Genomic DNA, 24,315 nt, shown 5'->3' with positions numbered 1-24,315 from the left:
TAGAACTAGAACAGAAAGCTACCAGGAGTCAGCTCCAGCTTCATGGCCTGTGACATGAAAATCATTCTCCTGAGTATGTTCTGGCATGTGGGGGGCCGGGGGGTTTCTCCTGCCACGTGAGCTCACCCTCAAGTTCCCACTGCAGTTGGGACCACCTCGGTATGGCTGTCTCGTGCTTGCTAGGTGGCGACTCGGGGCGAAGTTACCACTGGCTGCCTAGCTGGAGTGAATCCTGGAACTCTGGAGAAGTTCACCCAGAATGATTCATTGGTTTGAAAATTCTAATAATAGACCATTTATTTTTCCTGTTCTGAGGCCAACAGTTGATACCAAGGGAGCACATAAGGAGGCATAAACGAGAGCAGATCCCTCCTTGAACGGGTCGGGGTTGCCATGCTGTGTGGGGGTCCCCGGGCAGGAGCTGGCGAGGCAGAGGGGGAGCCATGGAGGGGAACCGCAAGGAGAAAAGCGGTGAGGGATGCATGAGGCTGCTGTCAACCTTTAGTGGCTTCAAGTTTTAAGAAAAAAAAAATCTTCCATTTTGGGTGACTTTTGAAGGCTTGTCTCTGCTGTTAAACTTCACAGGAGAATTCTTTTTGATCAGTTCGGAGCCCCTGCTGTGAGGAGGGTCAACCTGATTTGTTATTAAGAAAAGTTACATGGTCAAAGCTTATGAATGATTCATTTTAAAAATAAATAATAAATTAGAGCAGGTTCAAAAATCTGCTTTCTTGAGCAGGAGGGACACCGACGGGATGACAGCTTGGGGGCCGAGCCCCTGCAAACCCCAGCACCTGCTTTGTCTCAGCAGAAAGCCATCATTGTGGCAGGCTCCCTGGAATGCTTGGCTGTACACACGCAAGTCTTTACCTCTGCAATCCTTAGTCTCTTTCTCGTAGTAAGTTCCCACCGGACACTCGTCCAAACACCGTCCATCGTAGAGAACCAGGGATGGCTCGGCACAGAGATCGCAGTCGTCTGCCGAGGGGCCACTACACTCCAGACAGTCTTCGTGGCAGGGGACACACTGGCGTATGTCCGCATAGAAACCGCGGGGACAGGATGGATGGCACATATCCTCGTACAGGAAGGACTTAGGCATACACTCTGGGGGAAGGAGAAAGCAGCACGTTACCCCCTCGGGCACAGGAGAAACGAATTCATTCCTTCTGGAGTGGGCTAGCCTGTCCAGACCACCCTGGCTCCTTTGAGCTGAGTGTTTTCATGTATGTGCCCCACGCCAAACCTGCCAGGGCATATCTCCCAGATCACCACAAACAGTGGCCTGATGACACGGCGCTGGGTTTACAGCCCGAAATGATCTGCCCCTTAGAGGTGTAAAAAATTTCAGTGCTGTGGCAGACCAGCTATGAGCTGCTGGAGGTTTTGTTGAAAGCCCGAAAAGCATGCCCTATTCAGTGCACAAGTGGTTTAAACATTCTTGCGTTAGTTACGTTTTCATTCACTGATAGGGTAGCTCAGTGACATACGCATGGCTACCCAGTGTGAGGAATGCATTGCGGGTTTCTTTCATTTGTATTCATTCTCTTATTGGGGGGGGAACCAAGAAAACACTTTGGGTCACACCAAGAGAATCCTTTTGGTAGAACAGCACCAGGTAAATGAGTCTCATTCTGGAGAGGAAATTAGCCCTTCTTGGAGATAATTCCAGACAAAGAATTCCTAGCCAGAGTACTATTTTGAGTGTTACAGTCTTCGCCTGAATTTCTCCTTCCTATCTTTTGTAACAGTTGCAATTCTCTAGCTTCCTCTGTGTTTCATTACTATCAGCCTCCCTATAAGATTCTGTAGCCAAGAGGCAGGAACTTTGGGGTCTTGTCTGTACCTCGAGCAGCTTGGATGGTTCTTGGCATACCCCTAAGTGCTCAGTGCACCTGCACGGAAGAAATCACACAGGAGAGGGGCTTTCATCTGTCTTCACTGGAAGAATCCATAATGGCAAGGCTTTAATCTCACCCTTGATTTCCTCAGCGATGTGCACAGAGGTGTATAGATTTCGGTAAAGATAAGGAGACTGGTTCCCTTCATTCTGCATGGACACCCCCGCCCCCTCAATAGTCGGTCCCCAGGGACGGTGGCTTGGGACAGCCACACTCTCCCCTGGGATTCTCCTATGTACCTTTGCATGTCTTCTCATGGATGCAGTCCTGACACATCTCAGGGCAATGCTTGCACACCCCGTCCATGGCCACGTGCCTCTCGGGGCAGGCTTCCCAGCATGCTCCCTGGTGTAGGATGAGACTTCCTTGGCAAGAGTGGCAGTTGGTGGCGTTTCCTTCGCAAGTGCTGCAAGGAGAGCTGCAGTGCTTACACGTGCCATCTTCTGCATAGGAGCCCCTGTGGAAGACAGAGCACGACTCGAGATGCTTTCCAGCTGTGGAATGGGTCATACCTGGTGGCAGAGGGCTTGGGACTGCAAACGCCGGCAGGATGGCAGCTATCGCGGGGCAGAACGAGGCTGTCAGATTTGCCGGGGAAGAAGGGTTCAGCAATCAAACCCGGGAAGAGAAAAATCAAAAGGTAGGTGTGATCCTTGTGCATTTGGTTGGCTTGAAAACAACTTTTGTTAATGTGTAGATCGTTTAACCACCTTCTGGCTTCCCTATTTTATCTCCCAATTTTTATTCTTTTTTTTTTTTTATTTAGAGCCTTATGTTAGAGTAGAAAATGTTTTTTATTCAATGCATTTTTAATGAAAAATGTTAATTTCATAAATTACTGAATTTAGTCCTTAATATAAAATGGTCATTCATAATCAAGTTAAAAAGTTATTTTTAAAAAGCGCCCAAGGTTTAATGCCCAACACAATTGGAACCGCTTTTGCTTTCGGATGCTCTCAGCTGAGCTCCGGTGGCTTCTTTCCAACACGCACATGTAATGCTTGCACACGGCATCAAACGTATTTGCAGTGGCTGCTAGTGGAGGATACGTTTATATGACTGCCTTTCTTCCAGGTGGAATATGGTGTCTGTATATACATATAGTACCTCTGAATGATTACATTATCACTCTGTAGAAACCTCTCGCTGATGGGTGAACACGGCAAATACGAAAACCTCAACCTTTTCAAATAGATTTGGAAGATGAGGGAAATTTAGACAGTTTCTTGGAAGAAAACACCTGGTGGGAAGAGCTGGAATGTTTAGAAGCAGGAAAATCATAAACCAGTGTAGAGAATATGGACTTCCGAAGTCCTCAGTATCTATTCCAGTTGTTTTCTATAATTTTCATTCTGTTTGTCAGTTGTTGGCCTAATAGTGCTGTGTGACCAAACACCCCCACACTCCTCACCCGTGTATCGGGGGGGGGGCAGATGTAGGCTGAGCTTGTGCTCAAAGAGTTCAGGCATGAACTCTGGGCAAGGAGGCTGGGCCCGGAGATACACGCTCAATTCAGATCTTCTTCATGTCCCTTTATCTTCCCTGGCACCACGACCTCCTGGGGCACATTCTTCTCTGAGCCATGACAAAGCACAGGAGGGCAAGTCATCCAGACAGACAGGCTGTAAGTCTCTGCTTCCCTTCTGCTAATATCCTGTTGGTCAAAGCAAATCAACCCGGCCCAAAGCCAGGGGTCAAGGAAGTCCATCCTGTGTCTGTGAAAGTTGCCACAAAGCGACAAGCAGAGGGCATAGGTACGTGGAGGGGTGACGAATTGTGGCAGATAACTCGGCCTACTAGAGTCCTTTCTGAATCAATGCCAGGAAGCGATCCTAGATGGCATCTTTACTTGACATTTTAATGAACTCATTCACATCTGTTCCATCATTCTTCCAGCCATTCTTAGATTTATTCAGGAAACGCAAATGTATTGAACTTATCAGGAAGAAATAGGACAGGAGTGAATAAAGGTTCCATATCTAATGTAGTTTTATGAAAGAAAAATTGGAGAGGAAGGGGTTTAGTAGAAGGGAGGGAACCAAAAAGTATCCAGATGAAAGCTAAGACCAGGCTTGCTTATACAGTAGTATCTTAGCTTTTTTGGACTGAATGGAGAACCTTCAGTTGACTATAACTTAGCTTCCGATGTCAATTCTTACACCTAGTAGTTGTTAACTACTTATTTGCGGAAATGAATTGAATATGTTGGCTTCCCCACCAGGACTGGAAGCTTCTGGAGTGCCCTGACTTACGTTTGTACCCTATAGGCTGTATCTCAGCAGTGGCTGGAGATACTAATGGTCTACCCTGACCCTAGATCTTGGAGCTCTCCCATCAAGTTCTTTTCATCAGTGAGCAAATGAAATTCCTAATTCCTTCAAATAGATTCTCCTGGTCACTTCCCCAAACTCCTTTCTCGCCTCCCTCTTTCCAGTCGTCCTGGCTGCCAGTGTTCTGATTTTATTTGGCTGTTCAGGGGTGAATCTTATGTAGCCTAAACTGATCCTTCTATTTCCATCCTTCTCACCAGAGATCATTTTTTGGAAGATGTTAAGTGATGCATTCTGGCTAATGAGATGTGAAGGGAAGTCAGAGGAGGTTTTCTTTCCTTTTAAAAAGAGGAGGAGGAAGAGAAACGTGCCCTTTTCTGTCTCTGGTTGTTGCCCTGTAAACTGGGGAAGTTTGGGGATGGAGCAGACAACGTGGCTCGGGGAGGACAAGCTGAGGAAGATACAAAAGGAAAGTGGAGAGATTGTGGGTCTTTAAAGAAGTGTTGGCCACCGATGTAACCAATGCTGGATTTTAAACTTTTTGTTCTGTGACATAATAAGCCCCACATTTTCTCAGCCATTCTACTCAGATTTTCTGTTGCTTGTCCCTCACAGTTCCTGGATATACTTTTCAATCTGCTGTTTCCACTTCCTTTTCAAGTCCTGGAGGTGGAACCACTGATGGGAAGAGAAAAGGAATTATAAACCAGAGGACCGAGGAAACCACGAGGAATCAAAAAATAATTTACCAGGAATGATTCTACATTTATTATTTATACCTCACACCTCACCTACTGTAAACATTTAAGAAGAGATGCATGTATTCACAGCCTGAACTTTTGTAATGGAAAAAAGACAACTCCTCGATCATAACCACAAGGTGGAAAAGGAGCGTATTTTCACAAAGGTAAAAAACACGTACATATCATAGTCACAAGGGAGACGCGTGCACGGTTTGGCTGCTGTGGCCAGCAGTGATGTCAGAGTCGCGAGGGGACACGTCCATAGGCTCTGTAACCGGCGCGGGGGAGGGGGCGTTCTCTGCTGCAAGAAGGAATTGTCCTCCAAGTACCATAGGAGAGTGACCCAAGCTGGATGCGGAAGAAAGAGGGAAACTTACATGGGACACTCGCTGTAGCACCTGCCTTCGTGGAGGAGGAGAGGGAAGTCTGGCCAAGTCCGGCACTTTCTGCAGAGATCGGCCCCAGAGCAGGAGTCACAGCCCTCGGTACAGTTCTCGCAGCTGCCACTCCTCGCCGAGGCCCACGTGCCTTCGGGACAGGAGGAGACACAGGCCTGGGCCAGCAGATATGTGCCTAGAAACCCAGGGAAGAAGGCAGAGCAGACGATCATCGTGTGTCTGGTCCGACAGCACCCATGTCCATGCAGAGAACGGATGCCCACAGCAGCTTTTTGGAACCTCTCCAAAGACCCGAGTATGTGGAATACTTATTTCGGGCAAACCAAAGTATTTATTAGTGATGCTCAGTCTTCCACATGGAGTTAAATCTCCAGAAAGGAAATCGACCACAGAGGCTTTTGCCCTGTTTATTTTTTTTCTCTTTTTTTAAAAAAATTTATTTGAGACACAGAGAGAATGCATGATCGGGGGCGGGGGGAAAGGCAGAGGCAGAGGGAGAAGCAGGCTCCCCGCTGAGCAGGGAGCCCAATGCGGGACTTGATCCCAAGACCCTGAGATCATGACCTGAGCCGAAGGCAGATGCTTAACTGACTGAGCCCCCCAAACGCCCCCTTTTCTGTTCTTTTGCTTTCCTACTGATACTGGTTGAGGTCACTATGAGGCTTCCCTTTGCCCAGTTGATCTGTTAACACCTTTATCTGTCTTCCTGTAAGGCCCTTACGCATGTGCAGCTCGATGGAGTCCATTTTTCTGCTTCCCGAAGCCTCTCCTGCTAGGACACTAACATAGTGGCAAGTCCCCCACCATCCAACGCCACCTGGAGTGGACGGTCCGTCTATTCATTTTTAATCGAAAAAAATCGGATAACATCATTATTGAAGGAAACTATTTTAAAATCACCCTCAGCTCCAAAATCCCAAGAAAATTCCTTCAATTTTTGGTTGTAAACTTTAATATTTCGAAGGGCTAGAATCGTGGCGCACCTGTCATCTTAAACTGTTTTGCGTCCCAGCTCACCATGAACATTGCACCTTCCAACAAAATGACCACTTTAATGGTCACTTTTAATTCTTAAGTTCTCACTGTTAGTGTACCATGTTAATAAAATATTCCCCAAATTCAGGGAAGTTGCTGTTTCTGATGTTTTGTTATTATAGACAATAAAGCAGTTCATCTGTTGACCTGTTAAGTTGTTGTTCTTGGCTGGGGCGCCTGGGTGGCTCAGTCGGTTAAGCATCTGCCTTCGGCTCAGGTCATAACCCCAGCATCCTGGGATCTAGTCCCATGTCAGGCTCCCTCTCTCTCAAATAAATAAATCTCAAAAAAAAAAAAAAAGTTTTTCTTCTTGGGGATTTTTTTCTCCCCTAAATTCAGAAATAAAGAAGGAAAGAACAGATAGGGTATTTACCCTCCCCTAGAGTCTCTACCCTGAGTTCTCTTGTTTTGGCTAATGCACTTGAAAGAGTAATGGAGCTTCTAGAAATGTCAGGTACCCAGCGACCCTAATAAATTCTGTGGCCAAATCAACAGATAACTGTATCATGCCTTTGGATAAGAACATTGACATTTTTCTTTTCTCTTTCTTTTTCTTTTAAGTAATCTTGACACCCAACATGGGACTCGAACTTACAACCCTGAGATCAAGAGTCACACGCTCTACCGACTGAGCCCACCATACACCCCTGAATACCAGTTTTTATTAGAGGTTGCTGTTTGGGCCCCTGCATTTTCCCAGAGTAGCCACTGTGTTAGGAACTGGATCAAGTCCTGCAAACCTTTTACATAAAGACACCGATATACATGAGTGACAGTGAATTGGCTTGGCCACGGCCACCTCCTGTCATACTCCACACTGACCTTTTGGACACGAAGTGCACAGGGTCGCAGATTCATTGCAGGTTTTACAAGAAGGATGACAAGGCTGGTGTCCTCTCAAAATGTCTGTGTAGACAGAAACCAGAAGTCAGTGTCCTTTGAACAGGCTCATAGTATTACAGCGTTGGAAGGGATCTCATGGGTAATCTTGTCTTCCTTCCTGCCCAGAGTAGAATCCCTTCAATTTTGCATTGGCTGAACACTGGTACCCACTCATTACCTGCGTGGTGGACTTTATACATTTATTCATGTATTTCATTTGTTCATTTATTTTTTCTCTTCCTTCCAATTGGTTATCAAGACAAGGTTTGCAAACTTCCGGTGACAGGATAGCCTTCAATGCAGTGGGGCTGTTGGAACTAACAGGTGTTCCTTCTTTCATACGTTAAAAATCTGTGGGAGTGTATGCTTGTGTGTGTGCATGCATGAAAGAGTTTTCTAGTTAAAGGTCATCACTTCTTTCCCCAAGATTCTTAGATGACCATTTCTCTTCCCTCCAAGATGAGAACAGAATTCATTGCATCTTTTGTGGAGTAACTTTTTCCTTTTCCTTTTCCTTCCTCCCTTCCTCTTTTTTTTTTTTCCCCCTTTGGAACCAGGTTTCAAAATCTGTCAATGTTTGGGTTTCTGTGTTATTCAGAGTAACCACTGTGAATGCAAACCTAAATTTATCTCCTCTCAAATCGTCGTTAAGCATTCACCTAATGGAGCCACCTCTGAGCTTTCTGGTTGGTCAGGTGATAGCAGGCCATCCCGTCACTACACCATTCGCCTGGGAAACATTAGAGGCGTTCCTCTCTCCCTTTCTCCCCCAGGAGCATTCCCTTTGGTGGCCCGGCTCTTCCAGGGAGTCAGCAAGTCCATGGGACAATTTCGAAAACCTACAGAGTAGCCTTGGTGACATCACTCAGTGAGTACGCGGGATCTTGAGTGAATCTCAGGAGCTGCTTGGGAATCAGCATGAGTCTCACAGGGGAGAGTTAGAAAAAGGAGAGCTAGCTGAGGACGGGTGATAGGAATGACTGGACCCTCAGTCGACTGTTGCCGTTGGCATCTTCCGATCCCCTTCCCTCCCCACCCTCCGTCTCTTGCTTCCCACTCCTTCCTGCTCTTCCGAGAGTTGGTCTGACACAGCGTGTTCTGTAGTCACACCTGCCTTCAAAGCCTAGCTGTGCCACTTACGGGAGGGTAACCATGGATACGGCAATTAAACTCGGAGAGTCCTATTTTCCATGTCTCTAGAATGAGAGCAGATGATCTCTGCCTTCGAGAACTGTCATGGAGACTGTGTGAAACAGTGTGTGTAACGCGCACACACAGCAGCTCAGTAAATGCTAGACCTTCTGCCTCCTTCCTCCCAGTTTCCTCTTTGGGTACCACACCTCCCCGTTTCCCAACCTTTGGCTTTAGTCCTCTCCCCTTGCCCTCTGTTCCGTGCCTGGAGTGGCACCGGGAGGCGTCGCTTGGTTTCTCTGAAGGTGCTATGGTTGATAAGCTGCCAAGATTCGCCACAGAGGAAACTAGATGCAGAGGTAGGTAGACAGACAGACAGACTGGTGTGGATGGAGACATACATGATCGTCCTGCCATGCGGACTGGCAGTGCTCTCCCAGTCTGGAGAGAGAACTCTGCCTTGGTTTTCCAGGAGACTGCCTTGCTGGGGTACTCTCCCTTGGGGGAGCTGTTAAGAGCTCAGTTAGCCTTGTACACAGCAGGGCCAGGCACAGGCTTCCCACAAAAGACCACAGGAATCTCCGCCCGACCGGGTGTTTCCCGGAAGGCCTTGGGATCCTGACGGTCTCACCTAACCCAAAAGAGAAGGCGGCAGAAATGAGCAACAGTTTGGTTGCCAACATCAGTCCTCGCTAATCAACAGGGAGACGCAGATCAAAAGAGCACCTCACATCTGTTAGAAGGGCTGGGGTCCCGAGGAGATAGCAAGTGTCAGTGAGGAGGTGGAGAAAAGGGAACCCTTGTGCACCGTTGCTGGGGCTGTAAATGGGCACAGCTACTGTGGCAAAGCGGTATGGAGGGTCCTCAAAAGATTAAAAACGGAACTACCCTATGCTCCAGCAATTCCACTTCTGTGTATATAACCGAAGGAAATGAAACCACTATCTTGAAGGGATACCTGTCCTCCCACGTTCATTGCACATTATTTACAAGGGCCAAGACGTGGAAACCACCCAAGTGTCCATCGATGCATGAATGGATAAAGAAGATGGGTTATATGTGTAGAAAGGAGCACTATTTGGCCATAAAAAAGAAGGAAGTGTCGCCATTTGCAACAAATGGATAAATCTTGAGCATTAGGCTAAATGAAATATGTCAGAGAGAGAAAGACAAATACTATGTGATCTCACTTGTATGTACAGCCTACAAGGAAACCAAACTCCTAGAGTAGATTGGTGGTTGCCAGGGATCGGGGTGGGGTGGGGGAATGGGTGAGAGGGGACCAAAGGTACAACCTTCCAGTCATAAGGTGAGTAAGTCCTGGGGATGTAAGGTCCAGCATGGTGTCTATAACTAATGCTCTACTGTATATGCGAAAGTTGCTAAGAGAGTAGCTCTTTTAAGTTCACACACACACACACACACACACACACACACACACAAGGGGTGGTGGATGTGTTAACCTTATGGCCGTAATCATTTTGCAATACATAGGTGTATCAAGTCATCCCATTATACTTGTTAAGCCTGACAGCTTTACATCAATTATATTTCAGTGGAACTGAAACAAAAGATACTCAATGGCTGAGAGCAGTTCTAAAAAATAATAGCAAAATAATATTTATCAGACACCTCGACAATCTTTTATATTATATGTCTAGGCCAGGTGTTGAATTTTTCCCCCCTCAGGGTTTGAATTTTTTATTTTATCGGTTTTTTTAAAAAGATTTTTTTTGTTTATTTATTTGAGACCGAGTGAGCGAGCGAGCACAGACGAGTGGAGGGGAGGGGCGGAGAGAGAGGAAGAGGCAGACTCCCCACCCATCCGGGAGCCCGAAGTGGGGTCTATCCCAGGACCCTGGAATCATGACCTGAGCAGAAGGCAAACTCTTAACTGACTGAACCACCCAGGTGTCCCGATTTTATTGTTCTTATACTAAAATTTTTTATTTAGAAAGATAAGAATTTCAATGAATTTTCTCACATTTTTGTAAAATATAATGTATATATCTACATATGTATTTATAATTACATATATCTCACATTCTGGCGGTTTGAGATTTTACTGGGTTACCCTTGATGTAAAATTCTGTAATGCCAGGATATGTCCACTAGAGGGTGTTCTGTGCACACAGTTAACAGCAATTAAGTGGGGGGCCATGGATCGTCATTGCCCGCCACAGCTTTTTATCATAAAAGATTAGGGACTTAATCACAAGTAAATTTTGATATTGATCATGGTTTTCATTTTTTTCCACTCCAGGAATTCTAGACTGGACAAGACCTCAAAGAAAAAAAATCACCCTGACCAAGAAAATGTCTGTCCTTCAGAAATGACTATAGCTAAACCATATAAAGGGGAGTTTTATTTAAAAATTTTTTCTTTTTTTTAAAGATTTTATTTATTTATTCGACAGAGATAGAGACAGCCAGCGAGAGAGGGAACCCAAGCAGGGGGAGTGGGAGAGGAAGAAGCAGGCTCATAACGAAGGAGCCTGATGTGGGGCTCGATCCCATAACGCCGGGATCATGCCCTGAGCTGAAGGCAGACGCCTAACCGCTGTGCCACCCAGGCGCCCCTAAAAAATTTTTTTAAAATAAGCAATACTCGCCCAGTTAAAAAAATCCTGAACAAAACCGAAGAAAGTTAATATATCATAAAGTATCTCTCCACCCTTTTTTATATAAACTATGTCTTTTCACACGTTTATCACATTGGTTTTTGTTTTGTTTTGGTAATAATGTATTTTGGGGCCCATCCTCTTTCAGCACATAACCCCTTCGCTCTTGTTTACGGCTCCGCAGCATTCCATTGTGTGGGTGTATCATACTTCTTTTTTCTAACTCATAACCGTTGGTGACCACTTAGGGTTTTTTTCCCCCCATTCTCTGCTATTTCAAATACTAAGCTACTACAGTGACTGGAAGGCAAAAGGTGCTTTTTCAGCCCTATTACCCATCTGCAAGGACGGAGGCTTTTCTTGGTAGCTTCTCCCGGATATAACCACTCAGCACCTCAGGAACGCCCTTAAGTGTTCCAGAAAGCTCCACGGCTGAGTTCCCTCTCAGTCTCTGGCCTTTGGGCGCCTACGTTGTGGTCACCACGTCCTTCTGTTTCTGAGGACTTCTGCACCCCATTTGCTCCTTGTAGCCCATCTTCTTGGGTTGGTTTGTACGTCACAGACGTTTTTGATTCACTGTGATTCGTATTTCCCTGTTACCTCTTTTGATTTGAAATTTCCGCCGTCGCTGCTGTGGCCGGCTCCTCACCGAAGATGGGCTTGCAGTGGACACAGGCTCTTTTTTTGTTAGAAAAAAAAAAATAAAGCGTTTTATTTTTTTAATGCAAGAAAGATGAAGAAGGTCCATTTCACCTATCACCTTACCACCCAGAAATGCCTGTGGTGTATGTACGTCAGCACGTAGATTCCCCAGCTTCATACGCAACGTGTGAGTACGATCACACATGTGTGTGTAATCATTTACGTCTTCTGCGTAGATAATACTGACACTACATTTTGCATTTTTTAAAGATTTTATTTATTTATTCGACAGAGAGAGAGCGCAAGCAGGGGGAGAGGGAGAAGCAGCCTCCCTGCTGGGTAGGGCCCCATGTGGGGCTTGATCCCAGGACCCTGGGATCATGACCTGAGCTGAAGGCAGATGCTTTACCGACTGAGCCACCCAGGTGCCCCTGCATTTGATATTTTAAATTTTATAGGCATATTCTCTCGCTATTAACATTCTTTGTTCACACTATTTTTAATGGGTTATGTATTTGCATGAAGCACAATTCACTTAATATTTTTCTTTGGTTACATTTTTAGGTTGCTCCATCCCCCCCCCTTTTTTGGTTGTTATAAGTAAAGCGGCCATGGACATCTTTATACACATTATTCGCTAAGTCGGGACTCTGCTTGGCTCCTAGGCACCCCAGCTGACTGCTATTTGCTGCCTTCTTTCTGGGACTATTCATCCCTGATGTAGGCCCCCCAGAATTACTTGCTTTTGACAGGGAAGACTGTTTTGAAAGTGAACTAGTGTTTCCCGTGTTAAGACTGGGTCAGGTTAAAGGGCGGGGGAGTAGTTTAACTTTTATTGTGTCGTCTTCTGTCCGGGGAGCTTTATGTGTGTTCTCACATTTAATTCCCGGAATGACCTTGGCTGAAGTTGTTCCGTGTTCTTACTTTATGGATGACGGAACTAAGATTCAGACAGGGTGAGTACCTTGTTCAAGGTCACACAGCTGGTAAAGAACAGAGCCAGGATCTGAATCCTGGTATGCGTACCTCAAAAGCCTACATCCACTAGAGAGACTTTTTAGTAACGAATTTGGATTTTAAAATAGTTTGGTCGAGGTCAGAGTAGTGGTGTACCGGTAAAATGGCTTTTTGGAACACAAGACCAAAAACTTGATTTGTAGTGTTTGCCGATTTCCCATGTAGCTGATTTCTAGCTGGGGGTGGTTCGATGATCCCCTATTGAAATTCCGAGATGTTTAACAATCAGGGCAAGTGGAGACACGTGGTTCCTCTAGGGATTNAATCAGGGCAAGTGGAGACACGTGGTTCCTCTAGGGATTCTGTGGGCCAAAGGTTTAATCATTTACTCATCCAGAGTCCTGTGTTTTCTTCACTGAGTTCTGGTTGGTTAATTAAGTAAAAATGAGGTCCTCCTTTCTAAGCGAGGCAACTGTATATATCTACAAAGTCCTTCTAAAAATTAGATTTTCGTGGCATCTTTAAAGCTCTCGAAGATTTGGTTACACATAGACAACATATCTTCCCACCACTGAGATTTATTTTTTACATATGGCTGTGTTTGTGACTGACTCTGGGATTCCTCAGGGCCTAGGAATTAAGATCAAAAGACAGGCTAGTGAGAAATTGTTAGGATGTGGTCAAAGATAAAAAGTTAATTCCCCATGTCTGCGCTTTGTAGATTAAACTATCATCAGAATATGTAATTACAGCCTGCTACAAACACGGTTTTAATCGATGATGGAAATAGGTGGGTAGGGGAAATGTGCAGGAATTATTCTTAGGACTTTCTGGTACTACCAGGGGCAAAACCACTTAAGAAAATCCAAATGACTTAACAGTCATAGAGTAAACTGTTTCCATTCCCAACGATGGTTTCAGGAAAGCAGCCGAACCGTGGCCTGCCACACCTGAACGTTTTCACCGATGGTCGCTCTGTGATGCCTGAGTCACTGTGGGAGCCATTAGCAGCCTACTTAATATTGGTTCTGTTGTTGCCATGCAGGGACATTGAACTTGGAATCTTCACAGGATATTAGTGACGAGGACAGGGGATCTTGTAGGGATCTGTACTTTGGTGCAAGCTATTCTTTGCTGGCAGGAAGAACAGAGTTGAGCGGCCATCTTTGGGGATCACTTAGTCTTGGCTGGAGGATTGGCCGGGCATGGTCCAACGTGTAGGGAAATCTCCATCCTTTGACTGGGGCGGGAGGTAGTCCCACCGTGTGTGTAGTTAACAAAGAATGATGGTCTTCTCATCATGGGAAGCCACCTTATTAAAAGAGGGGTTCAGGGGAGTCTAGTTGGATTTTTATTTCAAGGCTATTTCCCCAACTCATGCTGGCCAGACAATGGGGGCAGTCGTGGTCTTCGGATGCAAACAAGATCTGATTGTTTCTGCTGGGAGGTAATGTGGGTGAAGGAGGGGACTGAAGTTTGTCCCATTTTACCTTCCCTATGTGGATCTGCAACTGTGTCAAAAGCCCCAACACCCCCTTGCTGAGATCACGAGGCAGCTCTATTCTTTTAGGATCATTCTGTCCATTGTCTGGGCTCCCTCTGAGTTGCCCCAGGATGGCTGCAACCTGCTTAGCCTCATCTGAAAGGGGTGGCTAATTAGTGCCTGTTTTCTGGAACCTTCTGTCCTATTATGCTCTCAACCTTGGTTGTTTTTGTTTTTGTTTTTGTTTTTGTTTTTGTTTTGTGTTGTTTTGTTTTGTTTTTTAAAGAGTTAGAAGTCAGGGGAAAGATGTAGGCGTTGGCTCAAATACTCCCAGGACTTAATGGAGTGCATTTCCCACTTACTGTGTACCTCAGTGTTGTCTAAACACTGCTGGGGAAGCTGAGCAAGGGCCTTACCTTGCTCAGTGAAGAAACTGTTTTTCCTCACTGCTAATAGTCTGCATGTCTGATTTCCTAGATCATAGAGAAGTGCAGCCATGTCGCTGACTTTATTGCTTTTGTCCAGCCATGAGAAACATTCTCATCTGTTTCCCAAATCCCTTATTAGTGCTAAATCCCCAAATGGACTAATACCTTCCTTGCTTCAAAAACACTGTATCTTGACAGTGGAAAGTGCGGAGGGGTGGGCGTGGTGCTCTGACAAAGGGGAACAGTCGAGGCCCGACTTCTGCTTTGCAAAGTGCGTAGTCCAGTTGAAAGGGACATGTCATCATTTGGGGAATCAAATCTGCTCTGACTCTTGGCTCCCTGGACCTTTTCATCATCTGGATGCCAGATAAAATACAGATGTTCTGAGCTAGAAACACAGCACCAGACTATTTTCCTCTTGGCTTGCGCTGTCTCTTAAATGCCTGAATGCCAGACAAACTCGTTTTCAGCATTTGGGTCCAGCTATAATTCACAGAAGATATCCCAATCTGGATTGAATGATTTTCTTCCCAGCTATGTCTCTGAAATTGGCCTGTGTTCTCCGTGGCCTTTGGTTGCTGGGTTTGTGATGGTCTCTGTGCTGCTTTTCCTTTAAGTCACATTCGTGACACTCGTGGTGGACAGTCGCCCTGGATGTCCCTCCTCAGACCCAGCAAAGAGCCTCTCTCCTTCCCTGGGATCTGTCCCTCGCCCCGGCCCTTCGAAGACTCATCCCGAGCAGACTTCCACGGCCACTGCACTGAAATGACCTTTTTAACAAATCCTTGCCTTGAAATCAAACGGAGAGCATCTCTTGTTTTCATGAGTGTCTCTGCATAGAATGTGAGTCAGATTTTTCCAGCAGGAAGAGGGTTTTGTTTTTTAACCACCAGAGATTCAGAGAGGTCATTGGAGTTTGTAACTACCTTGCAAGGAAGCTTGTGACTGAGACTCCAGTGTGAGGAGGTCAGTACTGAAGACACAGGTAGGAATGAGCGAACATGCACGAGCCTTTACTGTTAGATGGCAAGCTCCCACACCCTTCCTCCTGCCCCCGTCAAAGTCCCCCATTTCCCCACCTGTAACTGGAGGGGGGACTTTCATTTTATTTTACTTGTGAGACAGCACGAGTAGGGGGAGAGGAAGAGGGAGAGGGAGAATCTCAAGCAGACTCCCCACTGAGTGTGGAGCCGGACTTGGGGCTCAATCTCACGACCCTGAGATCATGACCTGAGCCGAAATCAAGAGTGGGACGCTTCACTGAGTGAGCCACGCAGGCGCCCCTGGAGGGGGGACTTTTAAAAGGCAAGCTTGGATGATGCTAGGTTCTAATCAGTCAGCCAGAAAGATCAGTGGTCCCAGCTTCAGTTCCAGTACTTTAGAGCAGTTCTTCCTTGTCCAACCGAAAAAGCCCACCCTTACCAGTCATTTCCCTTTACCTTACATAGAAGCTATTCTGAGATCTTTGCGACATTGGTCATTGGGCCACTTCCCTACATGGCCCCCTTTACCTGCTCTGAGGTCTCCTCCGCTGGATAGGAACTCACAGGCCACACCAACCATAGGCTGTGCTTTGGGTTTCCCATCAGGTCAGATGCCAACGAACCACAGCTTCTTACCCTTTCCCACCCCAAGCTTTGGTTGACTCCAGGCCTTCATCTCTGGGCTAGCCCAAAAGCAAGTGTTAAAGAGGGAGGGAGGCAGGCAGAGAAGGTGGCCAGACACCTGCTTTCACTCGTGCTCTCTCTCTCTCTCTCTCTCTCTCTCTCTCTCTCTCTCAGGAGGCACATACCATTCCAGAATTTGCCTTCCTCCTGGGTCTGGGCAGGCCCCGCACACGTCCCCTGCTGCAGTTGCAGCCCTTGCTGGCAGCTGCTACACTGATGGTGGCCGAAGCCAGTGCAGGTCTCACAGGCCAGGTGGCAGCGCTCACATTGTCCCAGCTCTGGGTCCCCGAAGTAGCCAGGGCCACAGCTCCTCACACATGAGCCGCCTGCAGGAGAACACAGGGAGGGGTCAGGAGGGTAGGTCCCTGGCTCCCTTGGCCTGGGCTCTGTGCGCGGCCGAGTTCTAAACAGGCCACGGAGAATCTCAGGAACATTCTTCANAGGCAGGCAGAGAAGGTGGCCAGACACCTGCTTTCACTCGTGCTCTCTCTCTCTCTCTCTCTCTCTCTCTCTCTCTCTCTCNAAAGGTTTAATCATTTACTCATCCAGAGTCCTGTGTTTTCTTCACTGAGTTCTGGTTGGTTAATTAAGTAAAAATGAGGTCCTCCTTTCTAAGCGAGGCAACTGTATATATCTACAAAGTCCTTCTAAAAATTAGATTTTCGTGGCATCTTTAAAGCTCTCGAAGATTTGGTTACACATAGACAACATATCTTCCCACCACTGAGATTTATTTTTTACATATGGCTGTGTTTGTGACTGACTCTGGGATTCCTCAGGGCCTAGGAATTAAGATCAAAAGACAGGCTAGTGAGAAATTGTTAGGATGTGGTCAAAGATAAAAAGTTAATTCCCCATGTCTGCGCTTTGTAGATTAAACTATCATCAGAATATGTAATTACAGCCTGCTACAAACACGGTTTTAATCGATGATGGAAATAGGTGGGTAGGGGAAATGTGCAGGAATTATTCTTAGGACTTTCTGGTACTACCAGGGGCAAAACCACTTAAGAAAATCCAAATGACTTAACAGTCATAGAGTAAACTGTTTCCATTCCCAACGATGGTTTCAGGAAAGCAGCCGAACCGTGGCCTGCCACACCTGAACGTTTTCACCGATGGTCGCTCTGTGATGCCTGAGTCACTGTGGGAGCCATTAGCAGCCTACTTAATATTGGTTCTGTTGTTGCCATGCAGGGACATTGAACTTGGAATCTTCACAGGATATTAGTGACGAGGACAGGGGATCTTGTAGGGATCTGTACTTTGGTGCAAGCTATTCTTTGCTGGCAGGAAGAACAGAGTTGAGCGGCCATCTTTGGGGATCACTTAGTCTTGGCTGGAGGATTGGCCGGGCATGGTCCAACGTGTAGGGAAATCTCCATCCTTTGACTGGGGCGGGAGGTAGTCCCACCGTGTGTGTAGTTAACAAAGAATGATGGTCTTCTCATCATGGGAAGCCACCTTATTAAAAGAGGGGTTCAGGGAAGTCTAGTTGGATTTTTATTTCAAGGCTATTTCCCCAACTCATGCTGGCCAGACAATGGGGGCAGTCGTGGTCTTCGGATGCAAACAAGATCTGATTGTTTCTGCTGGGAGGTAATGTGGGTGAAGGAGGGGACTGAAGTTTGTCCCATTTTACCTTCCCTATGTGGATCTGCAACTGTGTCAAAAGCCCCAACACCCCCTTGCTGAGATCACGAGGCAGCTCTATTCTTTTAGGATCATTCTGTCCATTGTCTGGGCTCCCTCTGAGTTGCCCCAGGATGGCTGCAACCTGCTTAGCCTCATCTGAAAGGGGTGGCTAATTAGTGCCTGTTTTCTGGAACCTTCTGTCCTATTATGCTCTCAACCTTGGTTGTTTTTGTTTTTGTTTTTGTTTTTGTTTTTGTTTTGTGTTGTTTTGTTTTGTTTTTTAAAGAGTTAGAAGTCAGGGGAAAGATGTAGGCGTTGGCTCAAATACTCCCAGGACTTAATGGAGTGCATTTCCCACTTACTGTGTACCTCAGTGTTGTCTAAACACTGCTGGGGAAGCTGAGCAAGGGCCTTACCTTGCTCAGTGAAGAAACTGTTTTTCCTCACTGCTAATAGTCTGCATGTCTGATTTCCTAGATCATAGAGAAGTGCAGCCATGTCGCTGACTTTATTGCTTTTGTCCAGCCATGAGAAACATTCTCATCTGTTTCCCAAATCCCTTATTAGTGCTAAATCCCCAAATGGACTAATACCTTCCTTGCTTCAAAAACACTGTATCTTGACAGTGGAAAGTGCGGAGGGGTGGGCGTGGTGCTCTGACAAAGGGGAACAGTCGAGGCCCGACTTCTGCTTTGCAAAGTGCGTAGTCCAGTTGAAAGGGACATGTCATCATTTGGGGAATCAAATCTGCTCTGACTCTTGGCTCCCTGGACCTTTTCATCATCTGGATGCCAGATAAAATACAGATGTTCTGAGCTAGAAACACAGCACCAGACTATTTTCCTCTTGGCTTGCGCTGTCTCTTAAATGCCTGAATGCCAGACAAACTCGTTTTCAGCATTTGGGTCCAGCTATAATTCACAGAAGATATCCCAATCTGGATTGAATGATTTTCTTCCCAGCTATGTCTCTGAAATTGGCCTGTGTTCTCCGTGGCCTTTGGTTGCTGGGTTTGTGATGGTCTCTGTGCTGCTTTTCCTTTAAGTCACATACGTGACACTCGTGGTGGACAGTCGCCCTGGATGTCCCTCCTCAGACCCAGCAAAGAGCCTCTCTCCTTCCCTGGGATCTGTCCCTCGCCCCGGCCCTTCGAAGACTCATCCCGAGCAGACTTCCACGGCCACTGCACTGAAATGACCTTTTTAACAAATCCTTGCCTTGAAATCAAACGGAGAGCATCTCTTGTTTTCATGAGTGTCTCTGCATAGAATGTGAGTCAGATTTTTCCAGCAGGAAGAGGGTTTTGTTTTTTAACCACCAGAGATTCAGAGAGGTCATTGGAGTTTGTAACTACCTTGCAAGGAAGCTTGTGACTGAGACTCCAGTGTGAGGAGGTCAGTACTGAAGACACAGGTAGGAATGAGCGAACATGCACGAGCCTTTACTGTTAGATGGCAAGCTCCCACACCCTTCCTCCTGCCCCCGTCAAAGTCCCCCATTTCCCCACCTGTAACTGGAGGGGGGACTTTCATTTTATTTTACTTGTGAGACAGCACGAGTAGGGGGAGAGGAAGAGGGAGAGGGAGAATCTCAAGCAGACTCCCCACTGAGTGTGGAGCCGGACTTGGGGCTCGATCTCACGACCCTGAGATCATGACCTGAGCCGAAATCAAGAGTGGGACGCTTCACTGAGTGAGCCACGCAGGCGCCCCTGGAGGGGGGACTTTTAAAAGGCAAGCTTGGATGATGCTAGGTTCTAATCAGTCAGCCAGAAAGATCAGTGGTCCCAGCTTCAGTTCCAGTACTTTAGAGCAGTTCTTCCTTGTCCAACCGAAAAAGCCCACCCTTACCAGTCATTTCCCTTTACCTTACATAGAAGCTATTCTGAGATCTTTGCGACATTGGTCATTGGGCCACTTCCCTACATGGCCCCCTTTACCTGCTCTGAGGTCTCCTCCGCTGGATAGGAACTCACAGGCCACACCAACCATAGGCTGTGCTTTGGGTTTCCCATCAGGTCAGATGCCAACGAACCACAGCTTCTTACCCTTTCCCACCCCAAGCTTTGGTTGACTCCAGGCCTTCATCTCTGGGCTAGCCCAAAAGCAAGTGTTAAAGAGGGAGGGAGGCAGGCAGAGAAGGTGGCCAGACACCTGCTTTCACTCGTGCTCTCTCTCTCTCTCTCTCTCTCTCTCTCTTTCAGGAGGCACATACCATTCCAGAATTTGCCTTCCTCCTGGGTCTGGGCAGGCCCCGCACACGTCCCCTGCTGCAGTTGCAGCCCTTGCTGGCAGCTGCTACACTGATGGTGGCCGAAGCCAGTGCAGGTCTCACAGGCCGGGTGGCAGCGCTCACATTGTCCCAGCTCTGGGTCCCCGAAGTAGCCAGGGCCACAGCTCCTCACACATGAGCCGCCTGCAGGAGAACACAGGGAGGGGTCAGGAGGGTAGGTCCCTGGCTCCCTTGGCCTGGGCTCTGTGCGCGGCCGAGTTCTAAACAGGCCACGGAGAATCTCAGGAACATTCTTCATTTGAGTTTGTTTTTAAAGAAACCCAACTGGCATAAGCTTATTTCAACCAAGAAATGTGTCTTAAGTCCAACATGCCAGTCCTCTTTTAACCAAGCATTGAAGTTTGCTCAAGGGGTTAAAGGGCGAAGAGCATGGAGTAAAGAACTTTAAATTCTCAGGGCCTTGAAAAAAGTACAAATCAAATAAACCTTTGTATAGAACCACAGGAGATCAGTGTGGGCTGATCCTGCAAACATTCGAGAGCATTGGACTGTCCGTCCTTCCACTGGAAGGTTCCTAGTGTATTTCTTTCTTAACCATCTGGGATTGGCCAAACCCGAAGACAAAGGATCTTGTGGAACTTATCAGTGCTTAGGAATATATAGCGTGGCTTCAGTCTCCAGGAAAGAGTCCTGGTTCTGAATGTCCCAGGTGATTCGTTCTAAGGCATTTCTCTTCAGCATTCCCCCCCAGCCGCCCCCTTCACTCCTGTTTCCATCAGCTTGGAGATGTTTGAAATGAATGAGCAACATAGGAACTCTGCTTTGGTGATAAAAGCAGAAGGAAGGAGTCCTGGCTAATGTTTATTTTCAAACCAAATTAAAATCCATCCTTGGACAAGAGGCACAGGAAGAGTCTGAAACCAATCAAGCGAGGGCTCTCATGTCTGGGTGGGGCTCTGGAGACTTGTTCCGCCTTTGTGCCATGCGGTTCTCAGGCTTACCCAGGAGAAAGAAGCCCTCTTCACACCAGTAGCACTGATGCTGGTCACAGCTGCCACAGTTGGTCTCACACGCTTTGCATTCCGATTCTTCGCTGTAGGTCTTCTCGGGACAGGTCTTGTAACAGTGGTGTTCAAACCTAAGGGGGGGTTGGAGGTGGAGTTTCTTCCGTGAGCTATGTTGACGTATTTTTCTTCACCACCATAATTTAATATCCTGACCTCTGTCTACACATCGTTTTCAACAGGTGTAGATATTTGGGTTTCAAGGACAAAAACTTGGTCTATGTGTGCTCACCAAACAAGTCATTAACCATCTCCCTCTGGACCCTGAGGACACATCGTCAGGGGCAGAAGAGGCTGGGGAGAAGGAAAGGGGTACCCATATTTATTTATGGAGTACTGATGATGCATTAAGCCTCATTTCAACCTCCATGCAATTCCCATATGGTAGCTATTACTTGTCTTTAGTTTCTAGGTAAGGGAACTGAGTCTCGAGGTGAAATGCTCAAAGTCTCATAGGTTGTTAAAGGCAGGCCTGGGATTTGAACAGACAGTTTGTGTGCTTCCGTAATACGGCAACTAGAAGGTGAGGTGACGTGGAGACCTCCCACCTTTGACTTGTAGAGTCGAATTGGAGAACTTGGGGAGTGTCTGTTATCTGTGTTTCATGTAACCTAGTGGTCTGTGTATCTCATTACCCAGTGGGAGATTCAGAGCTCTGGAAGTTCCTGGCTTCATGCTGGCCTTTCTGACTCCTGTGAAGGACAAGGACTCCACGCAGACGTTTGGAAACAGCTCAGTATTGAGTTCAAGTAACTTACCAAAATGTCTACAACTAGATTTTTTTTAATTGTTACTTTTAAAACTAGATTATTAAGAGTGAAGTGTCTTAGTTTTTACCTATTTATATTTTTATGCATAATGTCCCTTCTCATTCTACAGTGGAATGTTGTATTTTATTTTTTTCAAACCTTTTTTTAACTTTTTATTTACTTATTTATTTTTGAGAGACAGCACGATCACAAGTGGGGGGAGGGCAGAGGGAGAAACAGACCCCCCGCTGAGCAGGGAGCCTGATGCGGGACTTGATCCCAGGACCCCAGGATCATGACCTGAGCCGAAGGCAGACGCTTAACCGACTGAGCCACCCAGGTGCCCGAATGCTGTAGTTCAGACTCCACTGAATTACCAGCCCATTTGAAGAGGGAGCAGAATCAAGCTGACCTTTGCCCTTTGATGAATTTCATAGCATCAACAAGGTATGCGAGGAAAGCTTTGTATTTCTTCATTAACAACTTTAATATATTGTATTATTCGCTTTCTTCAAAGTTACTAAACATTCTAAGGGTTATACCTGTGTGTTTCTTGAAACAAATATCTCCTGTTTTAATCTCGGGGATACTGGGCATGTTCTTTCCGTGTGTTTATTTCTCAAGGGTTTTATGGACCCTGTTCATCCACGGGCAGCAGCGCGCAGGAGCGGCTTGCAGGGCTGGCTCCAAGGTGGAACAGGTGCTCTCAGGTGACGGGGAAGCAGGTGCAGGTGGAGGGCTGTGCTCTCACGTCAACAACGTGAGGAAGGACTCAGTTAGACCAGGGATGCAGAGAAAGGAACAAACAGGAGAATTCCTTACCTACATCTTATTATTATTTTTTTCCTCCTCACCCACTTCTGCATGGTTGTTATTCGAGTCTGTTCTCCTTCCTCGGTTCTTTGAGGAACATTCTGTGCCCCCAACCATGTGTCCTTACCAAAGAATGTTTGCATTTCTGCTGTTCGTCTCTGCCTGGGGTGTCTGTGACTGGCTGTGTGCTGGGCAAAGGGCAGCTGTGAACATGACAGATTGCTTTCTGCTCACTTACTCTCCTCTGTTCTACCTTATAATAATCACGTTTGGGGGTCTCTTCTCCATCCCTCCTCCCTGTTTATGGAACGGTACTTTAAACCAGTAGGTCAGGAATGTGGAGATGTGGACATAGTTAATATAGAGAGCACAGGCTTTCTATATTATGGAGACTGTCTATGAGAGTTGAATGAAAACTCTAAGCTTAAGTAATGATAAAGCTGATACTTTTTGATATGCTTCAGCTCATTGGGCTCCCCTTTCCCTCCCAAGCTCCTGACACCTCTCAGCATCTTCTCACCCATGACCGCCCCTCGAATATGATAGAGGCGAAAGGCAGTGCGGTGACAGGAGGAGCCAGCCCACTAAAGTTGAGGTGACCTGAACCTGGACACCCCCTACCAACTGGCTTGGGGTGCAACATGAGGAAACCCACAGCCACTCTGACCTTCAGTTTCTTCCTCTGGAGAGTAACATCAATCTCGTGTCCCTGGCCACGTTTGTGGAAAGGTGAAGAGAAGAACTGGGGGGTGAAGCTGTCACCCAGTTCTTAACGTGACAGGGAGGAATTATGCAGCTTATGAATTATCTGGGCCTGCCTTTTTTCTCCTCTGCCTTCTTAGCTTTTCTTCCAAGATAGGCACCTGTGGGCCCTAGCAGGCAGACCAGGCTAGGAAACGGAGGTGACGTGGAGACCTCCCATCTTTGACTTGTAGAGTTGGAGAACTTTGGGAATGTCTGTTATCTGTGTTTCATTTAACCTAGTGGTTTGTGTCTCTCATTACCCAGTGGGTGATTCAGAGCTCTGGAAGTTCCTGGCTTCATCCTGGCCTTTCGGACTCCTGTGAAGGACAAGGTCTCCACGCAGACGTTTGGAAATAGCTTGCTTGGGGTTGGTCTATCGTTCAGGTCTGTCCATGGACAGCAAGGTCTGAAACCTGGTAACCCACGGCAAGATTCCTAGACACCAGTGTCAGGTTGGGTGACTTCCAGGACCAAGAAAAAGAGGGCCTCCTTTGGAGGCAAGGAAACAGCTGGGGTCTTATTGCTAAATCCAAGAACTGTTCATTAATAGCATGACAGGGCAGAGTCACTTCAGGCTGCACGGCCTCTTTGCTTTAATCACTGGATTTAGGATTAAGTCAGTAATGCTTAAACTGCAGAAAAGTGAGTGCCATGAAAAAAAAAAAAGCCAGACTTACATGTAATACCCCGTGGTGCACGACGTACAGGTTCCGAGATCATCTGGAAGAAAATGATGACAATGAAACATAGTAATTACCGAGAGTCCATCGTTTGGAAAGATGGGCTCTGGAAAAGTCGTGGCTTGAGACAAATAATCTTTTGGGAGGTTTCATGAAAGGTACTGTCCAGGAATGATATTTGCACAGATTATACCGTTTGTAATTAGTAACACGATGCACGGGTGGTTTAGGGTTAGCAAA

At 46.6% G+C, this 24,315-nt stretch overlaps 1 protein-coding gene across 1 annotated transcript; it reads right to left on the bottom strand.

Moving 5' to 3' along the window:
- Positions 1–715: 715 nt before the first annotated feature.
- Positions 716–23,175, bottom strand: LOC117797008 (proprotein convertase subtilisin/kexin type 5-like). The gene is made up of 8 exons (XM_034647340.1): positions 23,099–23,175; positions 21,027–21,163; positions 20,008–20,208; positions 16,284–16,484; positions 7,170–7,253; positions 5,292–5,487; positions 2,141–2,358; positions 716–1,107 (listed from the first exon to the last, which is right to left on the bottom strand). The coding sequence occupies exons 1-8, from the start codon at positions 23,173–23,175 to the stop codon at positions 716–718; spliced, it is 1,506 nt and encodes a 501-aa protein (XP_034503231.1).
- Positions 23,176–24,315: the final 1,140 nt, after the last annotated feature.

Source organism: Ailuropoda melanoleuca, chromosome 17, assembly GCF_002007445.2.
Source record: "Ailuropoda melanoleuca isolate Jingjing chromosome 17, ASM200744v2, whole genome shotgun sequence".
Classification (NCBI taxonomy): Eukaryota; Metazoa; Chordata; class Mammalia; order Carnivora; family Ursidae; genus Ailuropoda; species Ailuropoda melanoleuca.
Note: the sequence above shows the minus strand (reverse complement) of the source record. Positions and strands in the feature narration are given on the sequence as shown.